Genomic DNA, 26,109 nt, shown 5'->3' on the forward strand with positions numbered 1-26,109 from the left:
AGTTAACCTAGCTAGGAACATAGACCGCGATGCAGTGACTCCATCCTTATATATCTATGCGTTGAAACGTTGCTGATCTGTGAACAGCTACAACAACGAAACATTAGTAGAAGTGAGGATGCTGAATTAGCTGTCTGGGAAACGTGAGTTGATGTTGCAAAAGACGAGTAAAAATGCGAGGTTGGGGAAGGCTCCGTTGCAAATGCAAACGCGGAAGTCTGTTTAGATATTACGTTACACAAATTGGAGCTTTGGACAATTATTTGTTTTTATGTATAACTCTCACGATCAGATCAGTTTGGAACGAGAGGCATCTCGCAATCATATTTGACAGAAATCAGTATCACGTCACAAAAACTTCTCTCCATATGACGCGTTAGATGTGCTGTTCAAAGCGTACACCCTGTTGCGTAGTGTGAAGGTGCGAAATAAATAACTGGCCTGCACAGCATGGGAGTAATAATGTGGTTGCTCTGGCTTTGTTGGTTGGTACAGTCTCTTTAAAGAAATTAATTTTCTGTGCTGCAGACAATGAATTATGTTATTGCTGGTAGTGGAAATTCTAATATCTGGGTGAGTAGAGTTGAAAATTCAACAACTGTTTTAACCCTAACCAGGAAGAGTAATTTGTTCCATAATATATTTTTGTACTGATTTTAGAACAAATGAAAAGTACATGTTTCACGTTCTTTGGCTTATTACTTGGACTTTTAATAAATTAAATCTCAGAATTAGAAGATTTAATTTCCTGTGACTTTTTAATTTGTATTATTTGTCTTTTTTGTTCTTTTTTCACTTTACTCTTTTACTCGAATACTCTTTGAATATTTTACTCTTTTAGCTTTTCACCTTTTACTCCACTTTTTTTTATTCAGAAAGAATAAAATATAATATTTTACCATTTGAAATAAGTATTATAATTCAAATATACAGGTACTCGTTAGCATCATTGTAATAGACGCGTAATCAAATAAATGTTTTGAAGGTCGGAGCAATGCAATATAATTATTCCTTTACACCGACGAGGTATGTGCAGTTTTGGTTTTATAATTTGTACGCATTATAAAAATTGGATCTCATCTTTATTATAGTGTTGCTCATTTTAATCTTCACAAAATGAACTGTATACATTATCCAGATTAAATTTTACCGAATCAAATAAAATGCATAAGAATGTTTTGTTCGCTGTTTCGCGCGAATCTTCGAATATTTAAATGCGCTCCCCTACACGAAACTTTTTACACCAATCGCTCAGGTGGGGGCGTACAAGTTTGAAGTCCACATATTTTAGCAACTTTATTGCAACGTTTAAGACTGCCTGGCGAGGGCCCTTTTCTTATTTCAATTTTGAAATTAATGGGAAAACTTTTCCCCTGTGATGATCTGCCTTGTAGCACATTGCTGAGTAGCATTTTAACGTATCTCTAGATGGAAAGGTATGCTTGAATGTTCTGGATGAAACTTGAAGCAACTACGAATATCTGCTGTAAAATAAAACTTTGGAGCGATCTTCTAAGCCTGATACGGCCATTACGGTTAATAAACTTTGGGGTATGCATTTTTGAGATTACAGTTAACTTCATAACCTACTATAATTGGTGTAATGGGTAAATTCAACTTGTAGCTTTAGTAGTTATAATTGAACAACCTTTAGATTGTGGAAAGCATGGAAACGTCACATAGCTAGTCTTATGCTTGAAAACGAAGGGTGTAGTCAGTATTATTATAATTGTTGCAGGTCGGACTTGAGCAGACTGTAAATACAGTGTTCATTTTTTTCACTGTACATATTAAAATTCTGTAGAGTAGTGAGGGGCAAAATTACACACGGGGTAAAAGTACGCAGTAGACTTTTCGAAACATACGAGCAAAATAAACTGACAAGATTGTATGAATTTGCAGTATTATAACGTCAGTTAATCACACATGTAAACACACAAGATTCCGTTTAAATGGTGCGAAGCTATGAGGAAAATTGTGTTTTGAGCTGTTTTGATCTAATTTTCCTTGTTTTGGGAACTATGATTGACTTATTCGAAAACTACACAAACTCGAAAACAACTCTTGTATAATTGTGGTTTGTAGGGTGAATTTGTTTTGTCGAACATATTTTGATACTTGTCATAAAACTTAGACCAGTTCTCATTGTGGGGCAAAAGTATGCATAAACCGCGGGGCAGAAGTACGTACTAAGTGCCATTAATCCGAATGAAAAAATGTGTTTAATAACGATGTTTTTGTACAGAAATTACAATGAAAAAAATAAGATCAAAAATCATCCAATATTTATTTTCGCACACGGGATGATGCCCACAGATCGGAAAACGGCCCAGACGCCATTTTGAATCTCAATATGGGGACTTCCGGTGTTTCTAGAAAACAACCTAAGATGGCTAAATACCCCCCAATATGTGTATTTCCGTAATTGAGATGATGTACAGAGACTGGAAAACGACCCCAGACACCATTTTGGATTTCAAGAGGCGACTCCCGGTTTCTGGAAACAACAAAATGGGTGTTTTCGAAATCGGGATGATGCTCCGAGACCATTAAATGACCCCAGACGCCGTTTTGGTTTCCAAGATGTCGACTACGTTTTTAGGAAAAACCCAAAACGGTCAAATATCCCCAATGTGTGTATTTCTGGAATAAAATGACGCTTTGAGACCGGAAATCGACTTCAGTCGCCATTCAAGATGGCGTCAGGATTCAAGATGGCACCGATTCCGATTCCGATATAACTCATATGGGGTGGTATTTGGTCAATTTTTATTGTTGACCGCATACCAGAAGTCACCATCTTCAATTCAAAAATAGCGTCTGAAGTGGATTTTTCATCTCAGAGCATCAATTCGATTCTGGAAATACTCAGATTGGGTGGTATTCAACCATTTATGGTTGTTTTTCCGAAAACCGAAAGTCGCTATTTTGGAATCTAATAGGGCAGCGGTTCTCAACCTGGGGTACGCGTACCTCTAGGGGTACGCGAGAGCCTTCAGGGGGTACGCGAAAGAAAAATCAGTAATAGCGGACAAAGCAACTTTTTTTTAAATACTTTATTTGTTGTTCAAACTTGCTCTTAAAACATGACTGTAGCAATCAAACAAATCACAGTTCAATTTGAAACCTGAACTAGACTACCACAACGTGATCTACCACTACTCTCTCACACTCTGCGAGAACATTCCAAGCCAGGGGGTACGCGGACAGAAAAAGGTTGAGAACCGCTGTAATATGGCATCTGAAGTCGCTTTCGGGTCTCTGTGCATCATCCCGGTTCCGAAAATAAATTTTATTAATTTGTTTCTATGGCCTCTAGATGCCCCAGTGGAATCTATTCCGGAATGTCCATTTTCGGGAAATATCACCAAAACACCCAAAACCCGGCCTGTGCACAATGATCGGAAAATGAAGATTTACGGCCAAAATTATTTTTTGTTCTCAAACTATTGTTTGCTACTGTAGATGATTTTGTCATATGAAAAAGTATCGTAGTGACAATGGTTTGTCCATAAATCACGTGAATTCAGGCATATCTCAGTTTTTTCGAAACAATAAAAAACTCGTCAGTGTATACAAACGAATGATTATACTAATTTTACGTAATCTCAATGTGTCCTGGACCAAATTGATGTGATATACAAAAAATTTCTTTGATAAGTCACCCAAAAATTCAAAATATACAGAAAAAATGAGAAACTTTTAATCACTATTTTCTACAAAAACGCAAATTCTCTGCAAACTCTTAACATTGATTCTTGAAGGGCACAAACAGGAGTCTCAGGCACACTATCAGGGGCTGGAAAGGTCAAAATTGAGAAAATTCTGAATATTTTCTACGCGGCCTGCGGCAGACTCTACAGGGTTGAAATTAAATACTTTTCTGGTTTTAGGAAGCTAATATAATAAACATTTAATTGTGTACAAACATACCATAACAGTTTTAGTAGGATTTTATATATTCCAAAATTTTCAGAAAAACTGTTTTCCTTCATTTTTGAGAGGGGTAACTTTAGAAGCGATTTGAACAGTTTTATATATCAATATTTCATTGATAGATTATGAAAATATAGATCAAAAACTACAAAATCATGTGCTCAAAACTTCCTAAATATGAAATTCGCATTTTTGTAATTTTGGCCATTCCTCTGTGAAAATCCAAGTACTCAAGCTTGGAGCATCGGCCATCTTGTAATGAAGCAGCGGGAATCACTTGGCATAAGGACGTGGTGCCTCTACTGATTATGACTTACTTTTCGAAGCTCCGCGATACAATGCCGAAGCGCGGCTAAACGATTGGTGTGGGTACCGTCTGATCGTGTCGTGCAGTGCTGCCAGTTGCGTTTAGCAAACTGACATACATAAACAGTGTTGCTGAATTAAGCTCAGTATACACCTCACATCCTCTATATGAAGACTGTCTTATGTACTGTGGAAGTAATTTCATGATCTACCGTAAGAGAGAAGTCCCATACGAATGAAACACATATTTCTGCACATCTCGAGAAATAATCAAGTATATGAATCAAATTTGATATGTGAATCTTTTTAGGGGTAATAAATAACAAAGTAACAAAGTCTTTGGAGAGAAAGGGGTCCCATACAGATGAAATACAAATTTCTGCACATCTTGAAAAATAATCAGGTAGAGGGAATCAAATTTGACATAATAATGTTTTTAGGGGTAAAAAATATGTCGCAATAATGATTCGCACCCCTCCCTCTTCCGTAAAGGAGGGGTTTCACACAATTGAAACACAAATTTCTCACATCTCGAAAACTAATCAAGTGAATCAAACCAAATTTGGTATATGATGTTTTTAGAGGTAACAAAACCATACATAATGGTTTGACACCCCTGCATCTTCTGGAAGGGAAGGGTCCCAAAGAAATGAAGCACAAATTACGCACAACTCGAGAACTAATCAAGTAAATAAAACCAAATTCGGCATGTGAATGTTTTTAGGTGTAACAATAATGTCCATGATGGTTCTAGACCGCTCCCTCTTCCGTAATGGAGGGGTTCCATACAAATTAAACACAAATTTTTGTACACCTGTAGAAATAATCCAGTAAATGGAACTTGATATCGCAGACAGACGTCCAAGCTTAGTTCCAAACTTGTGTAAAGATTTTTGTACTAGCAATTCGAAACCAGATAGCGCTACCAGTGACGCCAGCCTCGTAAACCACCAAAAATTTTTTCATTGTAGCGATAAGGTCACCATGCGGCGCTAGTGTACAAGTGATTTATAACGCAATTCTCTTTGAAAATTTACACTAAATTTTCGATCATTTTTGTTCTTGCTTGGACGTCTGTCTGTGTTGGTATGTTAAGGTTTTTGGGAGCAAGAAAATTTTTTATGGTGGTTCGACACCCCTCCTTCTTCTGGAAGAGAGGGCTCTCATACAAATGAAAGTCAAATTTTATAACAACTCAAGAACTAATCAAGTGAATGGAACCAAATTTGGCATGAGAAGTTTTTGGGAGCAAAAAATATTTACATGGTGGTACGACACCCCTTCCTCTTCTGGATGGGAGGCTTCTTACACAAATCAAAAATAAATTTTTATGGTGGTATGACACTCCTCCACACTCTGGAAGGGGGAGAGATCTCCCAGATAAATTAAACAGATATTTCAACCAGTTTTTCGGGAAACAGCCCAAAAAGATCGGGATGATGCACAGGAGCCAAAAATCAACTCCAGACGCCATTTTTAAAGTTAAGATAGGAACTTCTTGTTGCTCAATATGGGTGTTTCCAGAACCAGAATAACGTTCCAAGGGCCGGAGATTGTCTCCAAATACCATTTTGTAATCCAAGATGGCGGCTTCCGGTTTCTGAAAAACAGCCGAAAGTGCCCAAATACCATCCAATATAGATATTTGCGGAATCGTAATTATGCACTGCAGCCGCAAATCGATCTCAGACACCATTTTGAACTGTAAGATGGCAACTTCCGCTTTCTGGAACACAGCACCAAATGGCCGATTTCCACCCATTATGAATATCTCCAGAAACTCAAACGCATAGGTTGGACAGAAATGGTTTTTCCGTCCAATTATTGGTATACAGAGTCTTCATGCTACCATTGATGAAAGTGGCGTGAGGTTGGTGAATATCGCCGCAGCTAGAAAAAAATTGATCTAAGCACATATTTTGCACGAAGAGATATCCGAAACACGCATGGCAATACCCAAATGGCATTTCTTAGACGTCATCAATGTGCAGTCTCTTATTTTGCGGCTGATTTTGATTATTGTCAAAAACTCAGCGGAGAACTTGCAACTGCTTTGCGAAGCATTGAGTGCTCCGCGGAGCACGTTTTCGGAACCCCTGCTCTAGGACAAAACCTGTGTTTACCAGTGTAATCGAAGCACATATAATCGAGTCTGTAATTTTTTATCATTATTATTTTTATTATTACTCGAATACTTAGTTAATAATTGGATCCATGCGTTCTGCTCTAGGATTTAATTGATTTCGTGCTCTACTGATTACTGCGAAATTTGATATTAAATTTAATGTCCACTTTTCTAGTGATTATAGCATTTTACTCCATGAATGATATATTCAATTCATTTCAACTAGAGTATCTTACAATAAAATTCCTGTGTTCGGTAGCAGAATTCGGTGGATAAAACCTCCGCTTCAAAAAATGTGGCTGGAGCGAGCGGACCAGATAGTTCTGCTCCAGTGACTGCGACGAGGAATGAGAGGATTTAATCCTGCGGTCGGAAGTCTGACAGCCCACACCGAAGCAATTTGTCCGAGAACCTTGAAATTTTCCTCTACGAGCGGCTCGCAATATGATATCAGGAGCTGCCGTTACCGGCGAATAAATGGCGACACTGGTAAGCGGAAGTCTCAGATGAGAATTAAATTAAATTTTAATCAAGATTCCGCTTTCTGTCGGTTATCTTTTGTCTGCGCCGCATATGTAAACGCTAACTGTGGGCATCATGTCATGAGTGTAGACAAACAGACAAGATGAAATCGATGGATGTTATGTTGTGTTTCTGCTGTGCGAGGGCATATTGCGGCTGTGAAAAAATATTTTACCGGTGAAAGCCACGTGTTCACATGTGGTCTCTAGAGCACATAAAAACTTACTATTCCCTCGTGAAATCGCACGTACATCATGCACAGGGACGTGATTGTGTACTCCTCGTCATAGTCTTTTGTTCACTTCGTGACACTACATCTTCGAGTGAGCCTGAAACATCGTTTGTCTTTGAAGTGCCACTGTCGCTTGGATTACTCGAAACTACAAACTTCGAGATAACCGGCTGGAATTACATATTTGGGATTTTCTGTATGCACCGGATGTAAGAGTTTAATTATTTGTTTCGGACTTTCTGTCGAAGTCGGAGAAAACTAACATGAATGACAAGGGGTCCATTTTTGAACAATTTCAACAACGCTGTTTATTGTTTATTTGTTTGAGGATAACGTTAAGGTTTTTAATTTTATGTTTTTTGATTGCGAGGTTCAGTAAATGTAGACAGTCAAATAAAATTGAACTGTCGCTCGATGCAGAAAGCGGAGTAGCGCGAATATTTATACAGCGGACAAAACACGGGCAACAAAAGAACACAACCGGATTGATGGTCTCTACGCTGTTGTTTGTTGTACAGCAGGGACTTGCTTGAAATTTGTTTTTAATATTATTAAAAAAGTCACAGTATGTGGGGAATCAAAAATATGGCTGCTGTTTTGTTGTTGATCTAATGCACGTACCTATGCGTAAATATCTAGCAGCTCTGTGGTACCGTTCGATATTGTTTGCCCACACGCTTCGATAATTAACATAGGAACGGTATTGCGGGTTAGTGATATGCTGATTAGTGCGGAAAACGCTTTTGAAGTCAGTTGAAGGATTTGGATGCATGCTGTTATAATTTAGATTCTTTTATTAAATTGTATTGTGCCCTGCATAAAATGCACTTATTTAAGAGAATGCCAGTTAAACGTTTACATTGTTTACAGATTTTTTTTCTGAAAAATACTTTTTATGAGGCTTAGAAATTTTCTGCCTCAAAAACAAAGGATAGAAAATCATATTAATATTTTTAAATATAAGCATAGTGATACTTTAAAAGTATTAGAAAGCATGTCAAGTGGCTACTTAGCAGAACAATACACTCAAGGCTCGTGGAAAAAGATAATTCTGCATGGGCAAGTGCTTTACCGTTGCCGGAATGCTACAACATAGTTAATTTTTCCTGTACCTTGAAGTGAGAGTGTTAGGTGCAACCATGCATCACAATGGGTTGGTTTAAATCCTTATATCTTATCACCTAGGTTTACAACAGTTGCTCACGCTGCAGTTTATTCCCCTAGTGCACAGTAATAGGTAACCTACAACGATTCGTGATATTATATAATGCACTTAGAACACGAAGTTGATAGGTGCAGACATCGAGTCTGTGTTTGCTGAGAATCATGTAAGAAAACTCACGATAAGCTTCTTATGCAAAGGAAAGCTATTCTTATCCTCTAGCCTCATAGTTTTCCATTGCATTAAAAATGCTGGTAGGTATGCGTGCCAGTGCAAGTTTTACTTTCTCAAGCATTTCCGTTTCTTGACGATCTACATGAGCTTGACTTGTGATGGAGACAAGTGGCAATGTATTCACAAAGTTTGCTGACGTGTAAAGTACGTGTGAAGCAATAAAAATTCGTGCACATAACAGCTACAAGATGTTGATCCGAGGTGACCACCATCTTGCCTCAATAAATTATATAACATTAATTTTAAGTTTAGTGAATTATATATTATATATTATATATTCCGAGAAACGAGATTTTTTTTATTCTATTAAATTTTAATGAAAACTTGTGCTTTTAAAAAGAGTACAACCAGTTTTGCTCAAGTTATCAAAACATTAACATACTTACCGATGGTGGTTATCAGAGTTAACGAATACAAAAATGCCGAAGCGTAGGTCCACTTGTAGGGCTTGGTGTTATTCTGAGTGTTGGTTACTTGCTGCGATCTGGATGCCCGTACTGCTCTCAAGATGGTGTCCTGGAAGGCATGGAAGCAAACAGAAAACTCAGATGAAAGTTTATGGTGTATCGCATCCTACTGGGCGCAATGAATGCTAGGAATACCGTTGAAGAAGAGATATATTTATTGGACAATATTTTCCCTGTGTGCTCGCAGTAGCTAGAAACACTATCATCAGCCAGAGGGCTATATATATTGGCAATAAAAATTGTACCGAGTAATGGTTTCCAGCCTTTTCTTATCCGACGATTCGTCAGAGATCCGGTGAAGGTTGTTTATCGTTATACTTTATCTTGATTGTGCATAGAAACTAAATTTAGTGAAATCATACCGTTTGTTACGGACACATGTCATGCAACCGGAGCTATTTCGACGTGGGCATGGTCTAGATCTACATCTAGAAAGTATTTTTCCAAGTTAAACAAATCGGTAAAATCAAACGTGCACGTACGACATTGATAGACAAGATTTATGTAACCAGTGGTGTGCGGCATTTTTCTATATCATTTATTAGTGATATTTTCAGTAGCGATTTTGGTAATATTCAAACTGTATAGCGAAAGTCGCAAAATTTATTCGTTATTCGACTTACTCAATCGCTGAATTGTTCAACATGCAGTGATTTCGCACCAACACGACGGTAGGGTAAATATGTATAAAACGCCTCCCTGGGGCATAACGCCCCAGTTCATTTATTCGGAAACATGCAAAAAATAAGATAGAAAACTATTGGGAATTCGCAGCGGTTCATGGGACCAACCTTCTGTGCAAGTTGGATAATTGTCACTAGCAGCAAAAAATAAACAAAAATAAATTTTGATTTAAGCTGCTTGAGATCTAATTTCTTGCAGCGTTTCCGTAAGGTTTTTCTTTACTAGTGTACAGCACTCGTTCGCTAATTGCACGCGATTCAGTTGCACTGCGTTTTAATTGCACGTCCGCTAGTTGCACGAAAGTGCAATTAAAAAGCAGTTTTGCGTCAAACTACACGTGGTTTTTAAAGCTAACGTCTCTCTGTCAAGTTTTGCGAGGGGATACTGAATGCACGAAATATTTAATTAATTGGAAAAAAAAAATATTTTTTAATTTTGTTATTTCAGATCTCGATTGTTTGTACTAAATAACAAAGGGGCCATCCACATACCACGTGGACAGCTTTGGGGGGGAGGGGGGGTGGTGGTGTTGTGTAATGTCCACGGTCAAAATTGGTTCGTAAACGGATACACGAAAACAAAACATTAGCGCACCCCCTAAAAATTTTTGACAGTTTTGAGTTCATGCAATTAAAAGCCCATCCGCTAATCGCACTGCAACTTTCGTGCAATTAGCGCACGAGTGCTGTATAAAGTTTTTTACCAGGTATTTGCACTTTAATATCTCAAGTGAACCTATAAGTAGCTGTATCAAGTAAAGAAATGATTGAAATTGTATAATTTGCTTGAATATTTAATGCTTTCTGCTACACTACTGCTCCGGGCAATATGCCCCGCTGCTAGTCGGGTTGATATGTTCATTGCTTTAGCGTTCACTTCTGAGACTTCAAGCGCTGGTTCACTTCGCGTGCGCGTGCTGAGCTGAGGCATATGAAGCAATTGCACGGGGCATTTTATACTGCATCTGGGGCGTTTTGCCCCGGTAGATTGGAAAGCTTGCGATTTATTCATATTTTTCATTAAAATTAAGATGTTTTTGTGTAACAGTTATTACAAAACAAAATGATAGCATTGCATTACCAACTGAATAGTTTATATAACTGCAAAAAAGATTTGTTGTTTTTGATAACCATAATTACAATATTGACGATGTTCCTTAGGGAAGGGGGGCGTATTATACCTGTTTCCCCTATACGGTATCGGAAAAATAATTCTGATTCACCTACATAAATAGGCCTACCTAGTTTTTTTTTGCGAAGGTAGGAAATATGAGCACCCAAATAAACAATAGTGACTACTACACTCTAAAAAATTGGCACGTAAAATCTACCTGGAAAATCATGTAACGGACTGACTTTAAGACAATCTGCCGCTTTACGTGACATTAGTAACTTTCACCTAAATTTCACGTATGGTCAATTCACGTGAAATCAGTTAAATTATAATATGGACAGTTTCAGCGTGTTGGTATTTGTGTGTTTTGACTGTGTTCGTGGTAGTGCGGCTGTGATGTGATGTTTCCGACAACAGTATTCACGTGAATTTTTTAGTATGCAAAAAAACAATATGGGGTACGATGAGAACACTACTCCTCCACAATTTGTGTTTACCGGAGGACTTATTGAATGACTCCCAGAAAATATTAGACGGTACCGTGAAATAGGGTGAAATTGATCAGTGGTGTGAAATTGATCACCTGAAAATTCATGATAAAAAATACTCATCAAAAGATATTGCTTTTACAACACTAGGCAATGGTAACGTGTCCTTAAACGCAACTTTTGCATGATTCACATACCTGTCAAAGTTAACCCTTGCATGCCCGATGCAATTTTTCATATTTTCCAAAAATTCTTCTAACTCAGTCAAAACTCAATCAAATTTGATCAAACAAGTTTCCAAATAACAAAAAAAATAATTGAATTTACTTAAAGTAATCTTAGTTGAGGGTTAATAACGTTAAATTTGGAGAAGTGAGTAAAGTTTGATAAAAGCTCAAAAAATGTAATTTTCAACAATGATCATTCCATACCATTAAAGAAATACTGATGAATTCGCAGGAAACCACAAAGATTTTAATTTCAGAGCTAGTTTTTGAGCTTTTGCAACAAACCAAATTGAAATCGGTCTAACGATGATCAAATAAGAGCAAATTTAGCAACAAGCAGCTCGTGAACCAAAATAAACAAATTTTAACCTGGAATATCGTTATTTTCGTTTACAAAATAGCTGTAAATGATATTTTTCAGTACAGAAATCATCATTTATCTTTAGCATATCGAAAAAAGCACATTGCCAAAAGAATGTATGGATTTCAATCGTAATAAATTTCACCCCAATTTACCTCATAGTACCTTATAGAATTATCGAAATTATTTCATGAAGTAGACGATAGAAATTTCACCAATAGCCATAGAGGTTTACTGGAGCACATACCAGTACTTGTTTTAAAATTATACTTTTTCGGAAAAAATGTACATGAAGCTAGTTAATTGGAAATTGTTATAAAAATTGATCAATTTCACCCCGTTCCATGGTAGTTCTGTTTTTCATTAACTAATCGCATTATATTAAATGTTTTATTTATGTTTTGTTTGCAGAACGAGGAATCGGCCTTTTTTCATTGCTAGCTACGAAAAAGGAAGTGTTCACAAAAAAGTGGAGGAAGTGTTTAGAAACGTCCACTTTAGCAATTTTTTTTCCGTTTTTCAAATGGAAAAAGACGGTAACTATTTGTTGAAATTTTGAAAATAAATTAGATTTCTAATATACGCTGTGTATTTTATTTGCGTGAAATTCACGTAGATTCCACCGAAATACCACGTCAAAAGTACTCGAAAATCACGTAAAGTTCAAGTGTTATGAATTCACCTAAATGTCACGTAAAAAGGTACGTGAAAAGCAGGTTACAATTACCTGACCAACATGTAGATGATTGCCACTGAAGTTGACACTAACACACTGACACATGGTCGGCTTTCGAAAAATCGGCGAAAGTTACGTGAAAAAAAGGTGGATGAGAATCAGCCACTTTTCCACGTAAATTTTACGTGCATTTTTTTCAGAGTGTATGAATAGCCGGAATAGCCTCACCACACTGCCGTGAGATAACAAAAAGACGTAAATGCCATATTTTGGAATATGGGGTTTTTATGCCACTTTTTTCGTTATTCGAAGACCCATATTTTGGCAACGCAAAGCCTTGGTGCTATATTTAGATACGAAACTTGACCTTCTGTTTATTTAACAAAGATTTGGCAGCCAACTATTCAATGTACAGGACAATTACGCTACGGTACGGTCCTATTGACACTAACAGTATCTCTCGAGCCAAGACTTGAACCTACGTCAACTGGCTTGTTAGGACAGTATCGTATCTCGAGACCAACTAGATGGTTAATTTTTTAGTCATATCGATTTATAAAAAAGTAGGAGGTTGTTTTTTTTTTCTTCATCTATAATTTATTTGACACGGCACAAATACAATTCAATGTTTAACGGCGCCAATTATATCTGGTAGCTTACTTTCTAAAGTATCTTAATAACTAAAAGCAAATTTTTTATCCTCGCTGCCGACTACGAACTGAAACTAAATCTAACTTAAAGCTAGAATGTTTTGCATTAAAAGCACTGATTTGTTGTTTGATGGTTTTCCATCGCCATAGGTAAGTAGCATATTGAATATGTTCCGCTGCTGGGCCAAGATATTACGGACTGGCATATTGGGTTGTCTCCCTCGGGGCCTGAGAGTATCGTGCGGGTCTAGTTGCTGTTTCCGGAGTAGGAGGTTGTATCCAAGACACGACCGCATAAATGACGTAGAACTACGTACACTATTAACAAATGCATTGAGTGTTTCATTACCCTAGTAACACAACTGGTTTTATCAAAGTTTCATAGCGCTTTTTTGGCTGTATTGAGCATTATAAAACTTTGATAAAACCAATATTTTTACTTGGGTAATGAGTTATAATGTCTACTAATGAAGGGTTGTGAATTTCGTGAACCGGATTCAGCAGTTAGCAGAACGTGCCGAGTTAAAAACCATACACAGCACACACAGTGTGGTCCCCGTGGCTCTGTGGTTAGCGATGTCGGTCGGCTAGCTCTCCTACACGGTTGTGATATCGGGTTCGATTCCCGATCGAGTCGAGGATCTTTGCGAGCTGGAAATTTTCTCGACTCAGCACTGGGGCACGGTGTATCGTTGTACTTATCCTACACATACAAAATGTGCCAAAAACAATATCGATAACGAATTCTGTCAACTAAAATCGAGTTGATCGAGACCGCTATTAGCCCCCAGGCTAAGCGTGCGATATTGTTGCTGTTACACACACACACACACACACACACACACACACACACACAAATAATACCATATCATAGACACACACACATCATACCATATCATACAGACGCATACACGTCACAACATTTCATAGAGACACACACACACATCATATCATATCATACACACACATCATACCATATCATACACACACAGCAAGCAAGCGACCAATCAGAAGACGTTATTTTTATTTCAACAAGGCTTGACAATTTTCAATAGTGCAATAGTTCGAAGATTCAAACAACATTTTTCTGCATTTGGGCAGATGCGTGTATAATTTTCCAATCGATTGCTGCAAGAATGAAAAAAATCGGTTGAAAACCAACCGACCTATAAGCATTTGAAAAGGGACAAATTTCGTCCCAGTTTTTCAGTTTGCATCCCTGTGTGGTATGCTAAAGTAAAACGTAGTTCTACGTCAAAAGGCATTTTGCTGTTCAAAATTGGATTTGGTGATGATGATCTTTATGCTGCCCCAACAGTGGGGGAATAATGGCAGTCTGGCGAGGCACACTGAGAAGAACCGCGCTGCTACTGAGACATGGTGACCAACCACAGCGCAAATGATTTATTTAATTTGAAGGCAGCCACAGGCGCAACCCGCTGTTACTTCTGAGTGCTGTATCTGCTTCTACTGCTGTCAACGTTGTGGACGGTCCATCCAGCTCGCCTTCCGACTAATGAATGTAGCTAGTTTTCCCAGAAACACTCTTTTATAGCCGAAGGGTGCTACGTAATAGGCCACGCCTTTTTGTTCAGTTGTCTAATTCTTTAATATTCTTTAGACGAATTATTCCACAATTCGCATTTGATATTTGTTTCCAGCGAATAAACACCGTTGGTGCTCTCACACACGCAACGGTTTTAACCCGTATTTTATTGCGGTTTGTAACATCGAGCGATTTTGTTTGCTCGTTGTTACGTGTTGCATCATGTTGCAACTTTGCAGCTGGGAGACGACGAAATTCTGTTAATGCTGATAGATTGAATCGACTTCATATTAGCTCTGCATATTCGAATTAACTGCTTTTGTGAATGCGTTCTAACAGGGCAGTTTGTTATTCAAAATCGGTTATGTTGATCGCAGCCTTTGTGCTGTCCCAACAGTGGGGGTATTAACTAAATAAACTACAACAGATTTTGATTGCTAGGATCCCGCGAAGAATGTTTGCTTGTGTTGATGTTAGGAAATTTTCACCCTTCAATTACTTGTTTATTTGCCTTGAAAAAAGGCATTTTGCTGTTCAAAATCGGTTGCTGATCGCAACCTTTGTGCTGCCCCAACAGTGGGGGAGTTAAGATACATGGACAACATGCACTGTGGAAGCTATTTCACCTTCTTTAAATTAGACGGCCGCGACAGATGTAACTGGTAGAATCCGCACAGAATGCTTGCTTACGTTGTCAAAAATTATTAACTTTCAATGACTTGTTTATTTGCCTTGAAAAAAGGCATTTTGCTGTTCAAAATTGGATTTGGTGATGACGATCTTCATGCTGCCCTAACACGGGGGAATAATGGCAGTCTGGCGACACACGCTGAGAAGAACCGCGCTGCTACTCAGACATCGCACAGTGGGGAATCGCTGGCCATCGGCCAAAAAATTTTTTTCGTTAGCTGTTTCATAATATTTTTCCTTTATTGCTCTAACATTCAAGTGTCTAAATCCCAAATTTGGGCGTAATATAATGAAATCTGAATTTTTTATGACTTTTCAAAGCTTGGTTAACTGACGTTTTTTGTCCTTTTTTTGAAAAAAAGTACATTACTTTGAAACGCTCTGTAGCTTCAATGATAGCTTGGATTTTTTTGACGTCAAAGAAAAAGTTGTTGTAAATATTGTGCAAAACAAACCCATTTCATTAGATATTGTAAAATTTGGTCATAATAGGCCTGATACTAGAAAAAATTAAAAAAAACGTGATTTTTTCGTAGACAAGTAGCTTAAAAGCTTTGTTGCCGCAGTTTGCCACGTTCGTGACTACATTCAAAATTTAGGTAAGAACGTAGGCTTTCAAATGCATACAGTCCGCTGCTGCGCAAATTGCCACTTTAGTGAAAAAAGCGATAGTTGTTTTTTTTTTCATTTTTTTGAGGTTCAAATTTCATCCAGGATTAATTTTAATCATAATTATGATGGGGTAGTGGAAATTTATGATGTCGAACTCAATCCGTAAGAATAAAATAAAAATTTTGGCAAAAATTACAAAATTTATCAATTAAAAGTTATAAAACAAGTGTTAAATAAGAAAATAGTGAACAAATCTTTATGAAACTTTCAATTATGTCAAACTTTATCGCTTTCTGCAATTTAAAACAATATTAAAATTATTCAGCCCTTTTCAATTTAAGATCATGAAATTCGCTAAACTGATTGAAGTGTAAAATACTAGCAGCAAATTCATACCATCAAACTCCGGCTAACAATAACCCGTTTGAAGATTGCTTCTGCTTCGCACTCGTTGGCATACAAAAGTAGAGCACACATTTTGCTTTATGAGAAAAAAACAAAGAACAGTCGTCGCCCTCCGCATCTATTCGTATTCATTTAGAACGTTGTGTCATTCCAGTGTCTTGGTTTTCAAGTTCATAAATTCGTTGAATTTTATTATGGAACCTTCAACTTCAGCGGCACCACCTAATTCAATGTCTAGTAAGTTGTCAATTCATGGTGTTATACATGTATTTAAATGTACTTTCTCAACCATAGAAACCGGATTAGGAAGATAACATGTATATGAAACAATGAAACATCGAAAATTACTAGAAGAAATGAAAATTGCAGCGAAAGACATTTTTCCTGCTGATAAGTATAATGAACTTCAAATTTTCTGGAAACAATTCAACACGAGATTTAAGCGGTCACAGCGGAAGATGATGATGCTGATGATGATTTTTTCAATTTGTAATTAGTTTGTATTACTAGTGTTGTTTTAGTTTATTAAAAAAAATATATATATCTATTTCGGCAAAATTTGTTTGATTCAAGGGGTTGTCCATAAATTACATATTTTTTCAATGGTGAGGACGTCCGGTGGCACTACTTGTGGTCAAAGATCATATAATTCTATAAAAAAAGAAAAAAGTGCCAAAAAATATTAAAAATTGGATTTCGTGTTTTATGGACGGCCCCAAACAAAAAATTGATGCCAAATTCGTGTTCAGCGCCCCAAAGTTATGTAGATACCAAGTTTTTGTCGCATTTTTCGACACTTTTTTTGCTTGGCCAGCCTTTGTATGGAGTCGCCCCACTGTGCATCGTGACCAACCACAGGGCTAGTGCTGCTGCTAAGGAAGGACGACTGCTGTTGACAACTTGTCGCGGTCCAGAACTATTATGAGCGGCTTCGGCTGAAACAGGCTCTTATATAGGCCAAATAGCATGTTTTCAATTGCAAGGTATACGATTCTGTCGACCGTGCTTGGGAAGCATTCATATAACGACCAATCAGAGGACGTAATTTTCGTTTAAACAAGGCTTGACAATTATCAATAGTACAATAGTTTGCATAATCAATCAACAATTTTATACATTTGGGTGGATGCGTGTATAATTTTCCAAACAATTGCTGCAAAAATGAAGGAAATCGGTTGAAAACAAACCGATTTATAAGCATTTGAAAAGGGACATATTTCGTCCCTTTTTCGTTAATAGTTTTCCTATTTACATCCCTATGTGGTAGGCTAAAGAAAAACGTAGTTCTACGTCAAAAAAAGGTTTAAGAACTTCACTGCCGTTCTACGCATATTTGTCCCATGTTCCAAATCATGCAAACGAGAAAAACGATGTTAAAGTTCTACAATACTTCTACGCATTGCGTCAATGTGACAAATGCAATTATGGGCTTCTAACCAGTTTTACCTTGCAATAGACTGTTTTCAATAAATCGATTTTCGATTTAACACTCGTTTCCATAAAACTACCCACTGGGACAATAATGCCGAGAAATTTGCCTTCCAATATGTAATTTCTACGCATATCAGTCCCACCACGTGCATTCGATGTTTCCCAATACAAAGTTCGTACTGAGGATACAAGGCTGTTTAACCTTTTACGAAAATGATCACGCTAATCTTGTTGTCTTTATACCCAAGTGATGATAGTCGAGATGAAAGTTTAGTTAATTGAATAAGTATCAGAAGACTAACCATTACAAAAGGGAATTGTTTTTTAGATTGCCCATTCCTATCATATTAGAACGTTGTTGGGCTTTCACCATTTTGGCTACACACAAAAGACAGTTCTTACAACTTCCAATTAGTATGAATCTCATGCGTTTATCTTTTTTTTATGGTCGAAAAGGAAGAGCATTCAGATTACAAACCAGCAAACATGGCTTAGTTATCCCTCACAAAGATATGAACGTACCGCATTTAAATAATCAAGCAATGTGATTTTCAGTACCGAATTTCTGAAACCTGTAATGTACCAAACGTTGTTAGAAGAAGTCTTTAGTGCTCTGTTGCCCTGCCCAAGTTATAAATGTGGGAATTAGTGGTTAGTGGGATGAATTAGAATAGAAAAAATCTAGTGGGACACATATGTGTAGAAAATCATCGATGGGAAAAACAGACTTGGTATAGTTTTTCAAGATTTTTGGAACAAACAATGTTATTTTTGAAAGTTTTTCAAAAATATACGTGAAAATAGACTCATTGGTGATAAAAAACGAAAATCGACCAAAAGTAACATGGGACAACTATGCGTAGAACGGCAGTTCAGGTCTTTTGCAAATGTTCGGCTAGACAAATTTTATAGAAACAGTATGCAAAGTTGCTTAGTTTTGATAAAATTTACACATGCACAAAGTTAGATAAGGATAGACGAGTTGACGCGAAAGTCGTTTTATTAGAATGTTTTATTCGGTCACTGGTATATTCTGTTGACGGTGTTTGCGAATGTATCTCTTCGCGCTTTGTATTCTTTTTGTTTGTTGGGGTCGGGCGTGTCGGGTGCTGTTGTCGGGTGCCGCGGCATTGAAACACAATTCGCACACAAATACAATTTGGAATCAATTTCGCCTTGAAAAGCGAACAACGTTTGGGTCATTCCGTGTCAAACGGGTTTTTGCTCAAAGCTTGGGGAATTGTTCATGTAAGGTCATGATGCAAAAATCTCAATTATGGTTCCGATAGGTTTACCGCTCACTCCGTGGGACCCACCCATTTTTTTTGAAAAAGTGTCATTTTTCGTCAAAAAGCCTTGTTTTATTTCAATTACCATATGATATTTAGAAATAAACTGATACATGGGTTTTGAAAAAAAATAATTGAGGGTTCCAAGAAATATCATACGCGGAAGTTCTATGAGAAGGAAAATCAGTCTTGCAGAGGCTATGTGCCGGAAGCCAACATGTGCAAAGACACGGATGGGAGCCATCTCACGGATGCCAGCAAGGTGGTCGACAGGTGGAAGGTGTACTTCGATGGACACCTGAATGGCAATACTGGGAGTCGTCTACAAGAAGGGTGACAAGGCCCATCTACAAGAAGGTTGACAAGCGTGAGTGCCGCAACTACCGCGGTATCTCGCTTATCAATGCCGCCTACAAAATACTCCCACAGATCTTGTTCTGTCGTCTATTACCTTCAACCAGGAGGTTCGTGGGCCACTACCAAGCGGGCTTTATGAGAGCCCGTGCCACCATGGACCAGATCATCTCAATCCGACAGATCTTAAAGAAATGTCGTGAGTACAACGTGCCCACACATCACATCTTCATCGACTTCACACTGTCTATGATACAGTAGATCGAGAGCAGCTATGGCAGATCATGCACGACAACAGATTTTCGGATAAACTGATTCGATTGATCAAGGTCACCATGGTACAAGTGATGTGCTACGTGCGTATTTCGGTGATACTCACGAGCCCCTTTGAATCGCGCAGAGGGTTGAGACAAGGTGATGGACTTTCCTGTTTGCTGTTTAACATCTCCCTTGAGAGTGTGATCCTGAGGGCGACTTTCACAAGGTCTGTTCAGCTTCAGGGCTTTGCAGATGACTTTGACATCATAACACGTAACTTCGCGATGACGGAGGAAACTTACTCCCGACTGAAAGCCGAATCCGGACGGCGATGAGCTTGATGTGATCGACGAGTTCGTGTAATTGGGGTCACTGGTGACCGCCGACAACAACACCAGCAAAGAGATCCAGAGACGCATCCGGGCTAGAAATCGTGCCTAGTTTTCACTTCAGAAGACACTTCGTTCGAGTCGAGTGCGACGAGGCACGAAGTTGACGCTGTACAAAACCCTGATAAGACCGGTAGTCCTCTGCGGAATCGAGACAACAACGCTTCTCGTGGAGGACCTCAACGGTCTTGGAGTTTTCGAACGGAAGGTGCTGCGGACTATCTACGGTGGACCACAGACGGACGACGGAGAATGGCGACGGCGCATAAACCATGAGCTGCACGCGCTGCTTGGAGAGAACCCCATTGCACACCTAATGAAAGTCAATAGGTTGCGGTGGGCCAGTCACGTCGTAAAGATGCCGGACACTTTTTTCAGAAACCCTGCCGGCACCAGAAATAGAGGGATGCAGCGTGCACGATGGCTTGGCCAGATCGCAGGAGACTTGATGATGAGACGCCTGGGGAACTGGCGAAACACAGCCCAAAACCGAGTAACATGGCGACAACTTCTTGATACAGCACGAGTCACCACGGCTCTCGTCTGATTGGTATGGTAAGTAAATTATCAATTTTAAGTGGCAGTGTTGCCAAACACCAAAGGAGGGCGAACGTGGAGTGCTACCGACGCGCACGGAACAGGCAAAACTCGGTCTTGCGGGAGACGAAGCGCCAGGAGGAAGATCGAGATCGCGAGGCGATGGAGGAACTGTACCGTGCGAATGACACACGAAAGTTCTACGAGAAGCTGAACTGTTCCCGCAAAGGCTATGTGCCACAAGCCGACATGTGCAGGGACCTGGGCGGCAACCTTCTCACGAACAAGTGTGAGGTGATTGACAGGTGGAAGCAGTACTACGATGAGCACCTTAATGGCGATGTAGCAGAGGACGACGACGGAGTGGTAGTAGATCTCGGTGTACGCGCAGATGACGACAGAATCCCAGCCCCTGTACTCCAGGAGGTTAGAGAGGAGATCGGCCGGCTGAAAAACAATAAAGCCGCTGGAGCTGACCAACTCCCCAGCGAGCTGTTAAAACACGGTGGTGAATCACTGGCTAAGGCACTACACTGGGTTATTGCCAAGATTTGGGAGGAGGAGGTGGTACCGGAGGAGTGGATGGAGGGTACACGTTGCCCCATCTACAAAAAAGGCGACAAGTTGGATTGCTGCAACTACCGCGCAATCACGTTGCTGAACGCCGCCTACAAGGTACTCTCTCAAATTTTGTGCCGTCGACTATCACCGTTTGTAAGGGAATTCGTGGGGCAATACCAAGCGGGATTTATGGGTGCCCGCGCCACCACGGACCAAATAGGCAGGTCCTACAGAAGTGCCGTGAGTATAACGTGCCCTCACATCACTTGTTCATCGATTTCAAATCGGCATACGAAACAATCATTCGATACACTGGGGTCGCTTTTTACGCGGGTTGTTGTTATGCGTTTTTTTAAACGGGATATTTTTACAATAACGCGGATTATTTTTACCTGATTCGGAAGATTATTTGTACGCGGTATCAAATAGGTTTAGTATAAATATATCGAATCTAATCTTTTAAATGCGGTACAACCAACCGCGTTAAAAGCGACCCCAGTGTACCAGCTATGGCAGATTATGCACAATTACGGCTTTTCGGATAAACTGACACGGTGGCACGATTTTTAGAAGGTCTGTTCAGCTCTTTGGCTTCGCCGATGACATTGATATTGTAGCACGAAACCTCGAAAAGATGACGGAGACGTACATCAGACTGAAGGCTGAAGCCGGACGAATTGGACTGGCCATAAACGCATCGAAGACCAAGTACATGAGAGGAAGGGGTTCCAGAGAAGACAGCGTCAACCTCCCGCCACGAATTCATATTAGCGGTGATGAAATCGAGGTGGTAGACGAGTTCGTGTACCTGGGCTCACTGGTGACTGCTGACAACGACACCAGCAGAGAAATTCGTCGACGCCTTATGGATGAACCACGAGTTGCATTAGCTGCTGGGAGAGCCACTCATCGTTCAAACGGCGAAAATCGGGAGACTACGGTGGGCTGGGCATGTCGTTAGGATGTCGAACGACAACCCGGTGAAAATGGTTCTTGATAACAAGCCGACTGGAACAAGGCGACGGGGCGCGCAGCGAGCAAGGTGGCTCGATCAAGTGGAAGACGACCTGCGGGGCCTCCGCAGACGACATGGCTGGCGAGCTGCAGCCATGGACCGAGTTGAATGGAGACGACTTCTTTGAACAGCAAGGGACACTTCGGCCTGAAGCTGACTGGTAAGGTAAGTAAGTTGCCAAATAGGTTGTTTTTGCAGTTGAAAAATGAAATTGCATTTTTCGGGTCATCAGCTGGTGTATCAGATTAAATATTCTCATTGTTTTTCTGAGAAAAATTGACATGGAAAACACTTATTATCCAGAGGCATTATAAGCAAAATTCGAGTTTCAGCTTCTTTTTAAGTTTTGAGTTTTTCAAGAATTAAATTCAATTTTTTTTCTAATTGGCTTATTTTTTTTTGGTAATCTCTGGAACTATTTTGATTATGGCCATTCTGAATGACGCGACATGAAGGAAATTAGTCAATAAATCCAAAAAATCACACGAAGGTTGTATGCAAAGCCACGACCGCAAGGTTGAAGTAGAATACTTTTACAAGAAAGATAACCCGGCTGCTTGCGTGTCAGTCATTTTTTTTAGTAAATAAACGTTGACCGTTCATTGGCAGTATTGTAATTTCTCTTTGTTTGATATTTTAAATGAAGTTTTTGATTTGCCTTACCGTGGTGAAACGTTCAGCTCTTTTTAAGGCGAAGTAGAGCTATACATTTCAACACATTTCGTCTTGCCGAATCGCATCGCGCCGTTATTTGCGTTCTGCATAACCGTAGCCAAACACTGAGCGACGCAAACACGTAATAATAGTCAGAGTATGCATGTAGATGAAGATAGTTAACTTTGGATTATAGCGCAAAACGAGAAAATTAATATATTAATAATACTCTTCAAATATTCATTTGTGTTCTTCAAATTTCAGTTGTTCAATTTAATATCCGATGAAATGTCTGTTTATTATCTGATGAAGGCTCTTATATAGGCCAAATGATGCATTCCCAATTTATTAGGTCCATAACTCTGCCGACCGTGCTTGGGAAAGCAATCGTATAATGAGCAATCAGAGCTCGAATTTTGTGTTTTGACAAGGCTTAAGAATTTTCAATAGTAAAATAGTTCGAATAATAAAATTGCAATTTCATGCATTTGGTAGGAAAGGAATCTTAGAAGATATTCTAATCGATTGCTGCAAAAACGAAGGAAATCCATCGAAAACTAACTGATTTATTAGCATTTTAAATTGGACATATTTCTCACCTTTTTCAGTTTTAGATTTTCATTTCACATCCCTATGTAGCCGAACTTCCTGAGAGAAGTATTCTACTTCAAAATGCAATCAGAACTTTTCGTGCTGTGTTATGCAGATATGACATTTAGATGAGGACTTATGGTATATCATGTGCGGAACCTTTTAGGCGCAGTTCAGACCTTTTGTTTCAGTAAACTGTTGTACCTTTATAAATCTTTGTTTATGCAACGAAAATGATGAGAATTAAAAGTTAGAATTATTTTGCCTTTTATAACATCCCTTAGGAGAGTTCATATAGAGTGCTTATATTGCATGCACGACAATATATAAATATCATCATTTTCGCAGTATTATATCCTAGGTAAATTAGACATGAGAGCATACGGAATAAATAAATGGTTCGATTTCTCCTACCTCTAGTAGAAGGCCCTTCTCCAGCGTCCCAACCAGAGGTTGAACACGTGTTACCTCTGGCTGCTTTTAAATTGACCTCCGTACTGGTACTTGGTTTCTTCGATGCACTTCCCCCATGCTGGTCCTTCGCGCGTTTCCGAGCATCACGCTTGTAATTGGCTTTCATATATTTAGACATAGCACTGAATACACTTCCGATGGATTTCTCAATAAGTGCAATAAATGCACTCGCAGTCTCTTACCCGAGAATAATAAAACACTTCCAAGAAATGTTGCACTAGTTGAAGTAAAAAGACAATTTCCACGTGTTGTAACGTGCTGGAGTACGAAATCTATGTCTGTGATAGGGAACCTTCACGTTCACGAGGCATGACTGGAGAAACGCGTCTGATAATGCGGTAAAATTTTTAATGTCTTTATGTGCAAATTATTGTACTCAGACAAAAACCTGTTTTGAATTGGATGAATTTTTAGTGAATAAACGCTAACCGTTTGTTATTCAACGTTGGTCATGCTGATCGCAGCCTTTGCGCTGCCCCTACAGTGGGGGGTTTACTAAATTAAGGAAAATTAAAAATTTGACAACTACAACAGAATTTGATTGCATCCCGCACAGAATGTCTGCTTGTGTTGATGCCAGAAAATTATTAACCTTCAATTATTTGTTTATTTGCCTTGAAAAAAGCATTTTGCGGTTCAAAATCGGTTGCTGATTACAACTTTTGAGCTGCCATAACATTGGGGGAATTAAGATACACGGACAACATGCACTGTGGAAGCTATTTCACATCCAGTAAATTAGACGGGTGCGACAGATTTAAATTGCTAGGATGCAACACAGAATGCTTGCTTGCGTTGACAAAAATTATTAACCTTCAATGACTTGTTTATTTGCCTTCAAAAAGGCATTTGATTTCCAAAATTGGATTTCCTGATGGCAATCTTCATGTTGCCCCAACAGTGGGGGAATAATGGCTGTCTGGCGACACACGCTGAGAAAAACCGCGCTGCTCCTGAGACGTGGTGACCAACCACAGGGCTAGTGCTGCTGCTAAGGAAGGACGACTGCTGTTGTCGCTGTTGTCTAGAACTATTATGAGCGGCTCCGGCTGAAACAGGCTCTTATATAGGCCAAATAGCATATTTTCAATTGCAAGGTATATGATTCTGTCGACCGTGCTTGGGAAGCAATCATGTAACGACCAATCAGAGGTCGAATTTTTCGTTTTGACAAGGCTTGGCTATTTTTAATAGTACCATAGTGTGAATAATAAAATTACAATTATCTTATTTTGGGAAGAATCTTAGAAGATTTTCCAATCTATTGCTGCAAGAACGAAGGAAATCCATCGAATACTAACCGATTTATTAGCATTTGAAATTGGACATATTTTTCACTTTTTTCGGTTTTAGATTTTCATTTCACATCCCTATGTAGCCGAACTTCCTGAGAGAAGTATTCTACTTCAAAACAATTTCGACCGGCAGTATTGCCAGCTATCTTATTGTTACATTTGAAAAAGTAAATTGATGTTGCTTAATTGAACCGACATTGTAAAACAGGAAAGAGGCAAAAACGCCAAAGACAAGAATGCTCGAACCAGAAAAAAATCGACTTTACATCTTAAAAATGCTGTAAGTCGAGTTTTGCTCATAATACCTTGGGGCGATAAGTGTTCTTCTTGCAAAATTTTCTAAGGAACACCATGAAAATAATTAATTGGAAATCAAAGTATTCTCATTTGTTGCAATTTTTTTTTCAAATGCAAAAATAAACTATTCGGCAACATTACCATTCATATTGACCAATTGATATTTTTTGGAATCCTTGACTAATTTTCTTCTAAAACCATGTATCCATTTATTTCTAAACATCATGTTTTTGAAGCCCTAAAGGAAAAAAAACAAGACTTCTTGACGAAAAATGGATTTTTTTCAAAAAAGTCAAGCCAAATGTTAGAAGATCGCTGACATGAGGTGTGCATACTTGAGATTGAATGAACCATTTGTTAGCAACGAATGCTGTAAGCTGTACAAATAATCACTTGCTATATTAAGTGACTCCGAGAAAAATATATACATGTGAAGTCTTTGGTTCACCAGCAAATGTATAGTTATGTGACACTAAAAAGCTACCAAAAAACTTTCTCATAGTGTGCAATGTATTTTCTACGTTGAGC

At 38.8% G+C, this 26,109-nt stretch overlaps 1 protein-coding gene across 1 annotated transcript in view; it reads right to left on the reverse strand.

Moving 5' to 3' along the window:
- The window catches only part of LOC129720681 (potassium channel subfamily K member 10-like), a 214,004-nt gene that overhangs the window by 4,917 nt on the left and 182,978 nt on the right, over positions 1-26,109 (reverse strand). The window contains exon 8 of the mRNA XM_055672240.1: positions 8,904-9,033. Coding sequence (XP_055528215.1) covers positions 8,904-9,033 — 130 coding nt within the window. The remainder of the gene's footprint in view (positions 1-8,903; positions 9,034-26,109) is intronic.

Source organism: Wyeomyia smithii, chromosome 2 (assembly GCF_029784165.1).
Source record: "Wyeomyia smithii strain HCP4-BCI-WySm-NY-G18 chromosome 2, ASM2978416v1, whole genome shotgun sequence".
Lineage (NCBI taxonomy): Eukaryota > Metazoa > Arthropoda > Insecta > Diptera > Culicidae > Wyeomyia > Wyeomyia smithii.